Source organism: Chanos chanos, chromosome 1 (assembly GCF_902362185.1).
Source record: "Chanos chanos chromosome 1, fChaCha1.1, whole genome shotgun sequence".
NCBI lineage: Eukaryota > Metazoa > Chordata > Actinopteri > Gonorynchiformes > Chanidae > Chanos > Chanos chanos.
The window spans coordinates 509,109-518,365 of NC_044495.1; the positions used below are offsets into that span (position 1 = coordinate 509,109).

The following is a 9,257-nucleotide window of genomic DNA, read 5'->3' on the forward strand; positions in this document are numbered from 1 at the left end:
CCTTTTCAAAAGGAGTGGAATCACTTGTTCACAAGATACAAAAGCCAGAGAGTCTTATGCCTAGGAGCATAACGGGAAAAAAACACGATGCGTTTGTTTGTTGTGATCACACCTCATGTGATCAGACAGATTGGTGTCATTAGAATAAAATGTAGAAATTATGACTGGTGGTGTGTTATTATTATTATTATTATTATTATTATTTTTTGCAGAACAACATTCATCAGAAGACAGTTATGTGATAATAATTGGGTTGGTTGTATGAGAGTGTAGTAGGTCATGCGGTAGATCTGCGCGGTGCTGTGGGCGGAGTCTCGGCTGTGAGTGACAGCTCACTGCTCTTTTATTCCTTTATTGTTCTTTCGTTCATCAGTGCTTTCCCTTTTCTCTCTGTAAATGTTCATCGTCTTAGTGTCAGCGTTAGCACTGCTACTTTTATTTCTCTCCAACGTGGAGTCCAGCGCCGGATTTGTGGCCTCTGTTTTCACTGAAAGAAAACCAGCAAAAAACTTTAGACAGCTGTGATGAGCTAATTCTAACCCAGTAAAACCTGAGTTAATTAGAACAGTTATAATTAAATAAAATGTGAGTTAATTAGAACAGTTATAATTAAATAAAACGTGAGTTAATTAGAACAGTTATAATTAAATAAAACGTGAGTTAATTAGAACAGTTATAATTAAATAAAACGTGAGTTAATTAGAACAGTTATAATTAAATAAAACATGAGTTAATTAGAACAGTTATAACTGAATAAAATGTGAGTTAATTAGAACAATAATAATTTAGTAAAATGTGAGTAAATTAGAACAATTGTAACTGAGTAATATCACCAGTATTAATTTAAAACTCAGACTTGACTGACCTGTGAAAGCCACAGAAATAAATTAAATATCTAAAAGAAATAAATATGTCCATGATTAAAACATGTTATTATAATTATGTGTTATTAGAATGATTCCTAATCGATCAAGAATTAATCTGATTGTGCTTTGTAATTCTATTTGCCAGAATTTTTTATTTAATTGTGAGCAATTCTGTTTCTAGTAGCAACCCCAGGCTGTCTGTCAATCACATGCTCTTCCCTGATGCTGACTGGTCATGCTGGCTACAACCTCCCATGGACTACAATATATACATGATATAGGGAACAGCTGATACAGGGGTGTAGCTAATATATGGGTAAGGAGGTATAATTGATGAAGGGGTATAGATGTACTGGTATTGCTGATATAGAGGTCTAGCTTATAACGGGGTGTGGTCAGTGAATGGGTGGAGCTGTTATAGGGTGGGGCTGAGGATGATAATAAAACTTACTCGGTGCTGAGATAAGCCAAATACTTCAACACTTTGCTACTTTAATGTGACATTTTGCCATGACACATGAGGCCATTAGATTGCAAAGAACTGAGTAAATTTCTCTAGTCTAATATTACACATTTAAATCTACATCCAAAATTCTTGGAAGCCTGAGTATCATATTTTCACTAGAAACACAGTGTAGACCCATGGTATGTTTCCAAAAAGTCCCAGCAGTAGATTATATTGCTGGTTGTTCATATACATTGATGCATCTGTAAAATCAAAAGGATAGTTTAAGTCTGCATGGCTACCTTCCACTTCATCACTGTGTTCATCACTGGTTTCCACGATTCTTTGCCGGGCGCTCTCAAAGACAGACTGTAGAACAACCGAGTCTTCAAAAATCTGAAACACACACACACACACACACACACACACGCACACACACGCACACACACTCTCACACACGCACACACACACGCACACACACACACACACACACGCACACACGCGCACACGCGCACACACGCACACACACACGCACACACACGCACACACGCACGCACACACACGCACGGTGTGAAAGACCACCACACTAATAAGAACAGCTCTAATATACATATAGACTGTTTTAGCTATCTACCCTTACTTACAGGACAAACACAAATACTTAACACATGTTTGACTTGCTTGGTTACATGTTTTGGTGAAAGCATGGCTAATGTGTGAAAGCTAAGGACAGGTATCCGGGTCACACCTGAGATCCCTCCAGGTTGAAGGTCTGGGCGTTGTGACACATCAGTCTGATGTCTTTCTCCAGATCTGCAATGCTCCTGTATTTGTGATTACGAACCCGCTCCTGTAAATCACAGACCAGCTTTCACATGTATCTGTTATAAGAATTCCAGTCGTCATAAACCAGCTTTCACATGTATCTGTTATAAGAATTCCAGTCGTCATAAACCAGCTTTCACATGTATCTGTTGTAAGAATTCCAGTTGTCATAAACCAGCTTTCACATGTATCTGTTGTAAGAATTCCAGTCGTCATAAACCAGCTTTCACATGTATCTGTTGTAAGAATTCCAGTCGTCATAAACCAGCTTTCTTACCTGACCAGCACAGCACTCCTTTTATCTGTCATTTTTATGTTGTATTGTCATTTTGTGATCGTGTCCATTATTTGGTTATGATGATCTCAGAGTTCTTATAACAGATACATGTGAAAGAGAGTCATTCACTAAGGAGGTGATGCAACACTGTCTCAGCTCCCATTTCTTCTCATTAAATCTCTCCTCACTTTGACAAGATGTGACTGGCACTCCCGCCGGCTGACCTGAACTGGTGTATGATGCTTAGGCTTTGGTAAGGTTTGGTGAGGGGAAGAGGGAGAGAGAAAGAGAAATAAAGTCACACGCATGAAGAGATGACGATGTTCTTAAAAAGGACAGTTTACCCTAATCCTCCTGAAGTCCACTGGTTTCCGGATGAGCTCATAATATTCGGGCACCTCTTTCCTGGAGGGCAGCTGGACAAAGCCCTTGCTGATCTGCCGACCCACCCTGCAGGACAACAGAGTGTTAGAAATTTGTGTGATCTGGGGATTTTTGCAGACAGACACCAGACTACAGCTTCACCATTTAGGTCATTCTTTGTCTTTCCACTGCTGTAGGTGAGTGTTAATGGGTTGAGTGGTGCTTGGATAACAACCTCCAGCTCAACACATCTAAAACACATGAACTCATCCTAGACCTCCGGCACAGCACCCATGCCCCCCAAAAGCCCCATACACATGTCAGGAGAACCCATAACCATCACAGACTCACTCACATTTCTTGGCACCCACATCAGCAATACACTCAAATGGACTCAGATGGAACATCAACACTGATCACACTACCAAAAAAGCCCAGCAGAGACTGTTTTTCCTAAGACAGCTCAGAAAATTCAAAGTAAAATGACGCCTCCTCCTTCAGTTCTACACAGCCATCGTTGAGAGCATACTCACCTCATCCATAACGGTTTGGTACGGCAGCTCGGCTTGTCACACGCAAAAAAACTGCAGCGCATAGTTAATAAATTGTCCAAGATTACCTCCCGCCCACCCCTTCAGCTGAATCACTTTATCACAAACACACAATCAAAAGAGTGAAATAATAATCTCTGACCCTCCAGCTGACGCCCTCTAGGAGGCGCTATAGGACGCTGCCCGCCAAAACATCCCGTTTTAAAAGCAGTTTTGTTCCAACTGCAATAAAGACTCTGAACACTTCTCTTAAATGTCCTGTGCCAATCTTGTAAATATTGTCTGTTGATTTTGTCTGTGGCATCTGTGAATCCTCCTGTGTCAATCGTGTACATACTGTTTGTGAATATTGTCTGTGAATTTTGTCTTATAGCATCTGTGAATACTGTCTGCTGTGCTAGTCAGTGTCTCTAATGTCTGATGAGATGGTGAATGTCTAATGTGATGTTAACATCTGCCCATGTTTGATGTCACTGACACTGTGGAACTGAGCTTACCCACATGCTGTACCAAAAGCAAATTCCACCGACCTCGGTCGTGTGGTCATTAAAACAATTCTGAAAAAACGATGTTGATTCTGAGGGGTCTGTTCCCTGACTGACTGATGGGAGAACTGTCAGAGCCAGGTATCGTTCTCCAGTTCTTCAGTTCCTCAGTACTTCAGTTCCTCAGTATTTCCATCTATTTTCCCACCTTGAAAGGAACCTGAAATCTTCTGGTGCACCTTTGATTGGTTCAGAACAAAAGCAGTACCTGCCCTTGTTCCTTTTCAACCCCAAACCTACACGTCTAACACATCTGTGATCAGTGATGAACCCTTCAGCAACAGCTGGGAGCTTTGGAAAACCTGCTGTTAGGATATTTTACATACGTGTATAGAATAAAGGGACCTTAGTATGCATGTGTCTCTATTACTTGTCATTAGCTGAAGCAGTTAAACCCTGTGTGCCTGGTTAAGTGTGGAGCATGACTGTTGGCTGCTATGTTAACGTGCTTGTTTTTCTTTTGGGGGAGGGGGGGTTGTGTGTGTGCTGGTTGTGTGGATTGTGTGTTGAGAAAGGATCTGTAACATGTTTTTGGGGTTTTGTGTGTGTGTGTGTGTGTGTGTGTGTGTGTGTGTGTGTGTGTGTTTTGTGATTGCAGGGGTTTTTATCCTCAGTACACACAGCAGTAGCCACATTTTATTCACTCTGTTTTTCCTGTTTGTTTGTTTTTTTGTGGACCAATTATGTGTTAGTAGTAACTGTAGGCCGCACTCAGCAGTCCTAGTGTGTATGACAGATGCCATCTTATCGGCCAGTGGCTACTGATGTAGCCTTTGAACTGAAATAGTCTAAATGGCTTAATTTGTTTTGTTGGCTGAATGCTGTGGTTATCATGCATGTCTTGTGAGTACTAGTGATACAAACATGTCCTTATAGTTGACCACCATGTCCACGATGGTGTTCATCTGTCGGGTGAGTTTGGGAGGGTTGGGGGGTAGTTTTTCGGCAGGAGGACGACCCCGTTTCTTTTTCACTTTCTCCACCGTCTCTTGTCCAGTCTGAGAGTCTTGGTTGCCGGGGTGATCAGCTTTTCGTTTTTTTATGCTGTTTTCCTCTTCCATATCCTCACACAGCTCGTTCTGCACAGCCTGACAGAAAAACACCAACAATCAAACATCAGCTCACATCTCTGACAGAAAAAACACCAACAATCAAACATCAGCTCACATCTCTGACAGAAAAAACACCAAAGATCAAACATCAGCTCACATCTCTGACAGAAAAAACACCAACAATCAAACATCAGCTCACATCTCTGACAGAAAAAACACCAACGATCAAACATCAGCTCACATCTCGGACAGAAACAACATCCAAAGATCAAACATCAGCTCACATCTCTGACAGAATAAACACCAACGATCAAACATCAACTCACATCTCTGACAGAAAAAACATCCAAAGATCAAACATCAGCTCACATCTCGGACAGAACAAACATCAACAATCAAACATCAGCTCACATCTCTGACAGAAAAAACACCAAAGATCAAACATCAGCTCACATCTCTGACAGAAAAAACACCAACGATCAAACATCAACTCACATCTCTGACAGAAAAAACATCCAAAGATCAAACATCAGCTCACATCTCTGACAGAATAAACACCAACGATCAAACGTCAACTCACATCTCTGACAGAAAAAACATCCAAAGATCAAACATCAGCTCACATCTCAGACAGAACAAACATCAACAATCAAACATCAGCTCACATCTCTGACAGAAAAAACACCAAAGATCAAACATCAGCTCACATCTCTGACAGAAAAAACGCCAACGATCAAACATCAGCTCACATCTCTGACAGAAACAATATCCAGAGATCAAACATCAGCTCACATCTCTGACAGAATAAACACCAACGATCAAACATCAACTCACATCTCTGACAGAAAAAACATCCAAAGATCAAACATCAGCTCACATCTCGGACAGAACAAACATCAACAATCAAACATCAGCTCACATCTCTGACAGAATAAACACCAACAATCAAACATCAACTCACATCTCTGACAGAACAAACATCCAAAGATCAAACATCAGCTCACATCTCTGACAGAAAAAACATCCAAAGATCAAACATCAGCTCACATCTCTGACAGAAAAAACACCAACGGTCAAACATCAGCTCACATCTCTGACAGAAAAAACACCAACAAACATCAGCTGACATCTCTGACAGAAAAAACACCAACGGTCAAACATCAGCTCACATCTCTGACAGAATAAACACCAAAGATCAAACATCAGCTCACATCTCTGACAGAAAAAACACCAACGATCAAACATCAGCTCACATCTCTGACAGAAAAAACACCAACAATCAAACATCAGCTCACATCTCTGACAGAAGAAACATCCAAAGATCAAACATCAGCTCACATCTCTGACAGAACAAACATCAACGATCAAACATCAACTCACATCTCTGACAGAACAAACATCAACGATCAAACATCAGCTCACATCTCTGACAGAAAAAACACCAACGATCAAACATCAGCTCACATCTCTGACAGAAAAAACATCCAACGATCAAACATAAACTCACATCTCTGACAGAAAAAACATCCAACGATCAAACATCAGCTGACATCTCTGACAGAAAAAACATCCAAAGATCAAACATCAACTCACATCTCTGACAGAACAAACATCAACGATCAAACATCAGCTCACATCTCTGACAGAAAAAACACCAACGATCAAACATCGGCTTCAGTTTAATTGGTTACAGTTAATTCATTTAAGTAGAACAGTTGTCTGATATACCTGGATTTAGACATTTTCATTTAAACTTTCACTACTCAGCATGTTTTAATGTTCTTCTTTAAACAGACACGTTTCACACCATTCATCACCAGCTTCCTATCAGAAATGTTTGGTCAGTCTCTCCCTTACTTCCCAGAGCTTTCATGTCAGCACTCAGAGGGATCTATCACTCAGGCTTTGACTGGAGCAGCAGTGACAGAGACAGACTAATTTTGATCTGACTGGATTAAAGGCTGACTGATGAAGTCAGACAGAATCACCAAATACACAGAGGAAATTAACTCTCTCACTGACAAAATTTCTCAAAGTTTTCTTTTGCAGCGTTCTTTTAAATTCTCGTCCAGAGATCAGTTCTTCACGGAATGATGTTGTAACAAATAAAATGAAACGGCTTTTTGTCTGCTGTCTGGATCGACCAAAAGCACTAAACAGTGAAAATCAAAGCCAATGTGAAAATGCTCAGAGTTTGTCCACATCAATCCCATAAAGATAAAGATAAAGATAACAGTTCCATTTCCCGTCATTGTTGAGCCTGCAAACCACACAAAAATCAATTAATTATAATTTCGTACGTTTATTATCACTTCCTACTAAACTATCAGCTGTTTCATTGTTGATGCAAAATGTTGAGTTTCTTACAGACAGTAAAACACAAATGTCCAAGATTACTTTTTTCTTTTTCTCTCTCTCTCTTTTTTTTTTTTTTGCATCTTACACTTTTTTTCATTGTCTGCATACATCAACACATGTGTCGTATCACCTGTATTATGGAAGCACCATAAAGCTGTGAACAGAACAGAGGAGGAATTAACACTGAATGAACTACAGACCGGGGCAGGATATTATTCTATTGGACTGAACTTGTGTTGTTCTCCATCCTGGTCCGTTAAAAGCCTGAAAGTCAACATGACTGGATGCACTGAGACAGACAGAGGAGAATAACCTGTGTGAGATGACAGAGAGAGAGAGAGGTGGGGCTACGAGAGTTCGGTGTATTTAAGCGTATGGTGTATTTAAGTGTATGTGCATGTGTGTAACTGCCTTCAGTTCATGTGTCTTAAGGGCAGTTTAAGGTGTTTACTCAGCCTCACCCCTGACTCCAGGTGACTGACAGTGTGAAGGGGATGCTGGACTGGTGACCACTGATGTGTAACTCACAAACACACAAAGATTAAGAAACAGGTGCAAATTCCCAGTGAATGAAAAACATCCAATACAAACATGAGAACACAGATGTGTGTTCACAGAGACAGACACTTAAACAGCACACACAGTACACACACGCCACACCAGTCAGCACTGAATACACCGACAGACACCTGAGTACGATGTCAACGGAGGCCTCCCGACACTGAGCTGCGTAAGGGTCTGCCCAGACACGGACGCAGCCTGCATATGTCCAAACGTCAGAGAATGAAGAGAAATGCCATTAATGAGCCAGGCTTTGAAAAATACTGCAACTCTCTCTGCACCTCATACGCTCAAAAACAAATAAATAAATAAACAAATGAAACACAAACCGAGAAATAAAGTAAAAACCATAGAGACGTGGACACGCATTAGCACCTGTGTCTGTCACCGGTACATGGTCTGTGAGTGATAAAAGCATATCTCTGTGAATATATATATATATATATGTATCTATATAGGCTATACATAAAACGTGCTTCATTCTGAAGAAAACTGACTTGTCTGGGAATCAATGCCCTTCATCATCCACAGATCAGATCTGCACTCCCACCCTCACAGTCTGTCTCCCCCTCTCTCTCTCTTCCTCTCATCTGTGTGTGTGAGTGATGCAGCCTGGCTCCGTAGCATGCTCTAAGCGAGAAAATGAAGAGGGCGATTTACCTGACTGCAGTCTCCAGACCGGGTATCAGCTGGAGGGGAGAGAATTAGCACGCCAGCATAGCAGCACGCAGACAGTCTCTTCATCAGCTGATCATTCAAAAAGCACAACCCCAGAGGGCGGTGAGAGGCACAGGCTTTTCATACACAAATCAATCGGTGTTGGGAAGATGAGAATGAGAGAGAGAGAGAGAGAGAGAGAGAGAGGAATGTCTGGTTACCGTCTAGAGCCGTTCTCTCTTCCTCCTGGTGGAGAGGCCCGGAGTCCAGCTCCTCTCTTTGCATGTTTTAATATTGACTGTCGCATTCCCTTTTCTTTTCCTTTTTTTCCTGCCTGCCTCTCGCTTTCCGTTAAACACCCCTCTGCTAAAGTGGGACTCATTTTTACTGTGTGTTCAAACTATTTTCTATTCAGGCTGCCAGAGGAGGCTACACACACACACACACACACACACACACATACACACACGCATACACACACACACACACACACACACACACACGTGCGCGCGTACACACACACACATACATGCATACACACACACATGCATACACACACACACACACACACATACATGCATACACACACACGCGCACACACACACACACACACACACACACACACACACACACATGCATGCATACACGCACACCCACACATGCCAGACTCACAAACCTGTCCATATAATAAATAGATAGTGACTGTTGGCCAGGTCCATATGCATATGTTCTAATGAGATGGTGATGTTTTTGGTGA

At 41.4% G+C, this 9,257-nt stretch overlaps 1 protein-coding gene across 1 annotated transcript; it reads right to left on the bottom strand.

Annotated features, from left to right (window-relative positions):
* Positions 1 to 332: 332 nt before the first annotated feature.
* On the bottom strand, positions 333 to 8,587 carry LOC115817132 (probable global transcription activator SNF2L2). Its single transcript, XM_030780380.1, has 7 exons — positions 8,504 to 8,587; positions 8,219 to 8,224; positions 4,737 to 4,960; positions 2,758 to 2,863; positions 2,060 to 2,161; positions 1,614 to 1,707; positions 333 to 487 (listed from the first exon to the last, which is right to left on the bottom strand). The coding sequence occupies exons 1-7, from the start codon at positions 8,585 to 8,587 to the stop codon at positions 333 to 335; spliced, it is 771 nt and encodes a 256-aa protein (XP_030636240.1).
* Between the last annotated feature and the right edge of the window lie 670 nt (positions 8,588 to 9,257).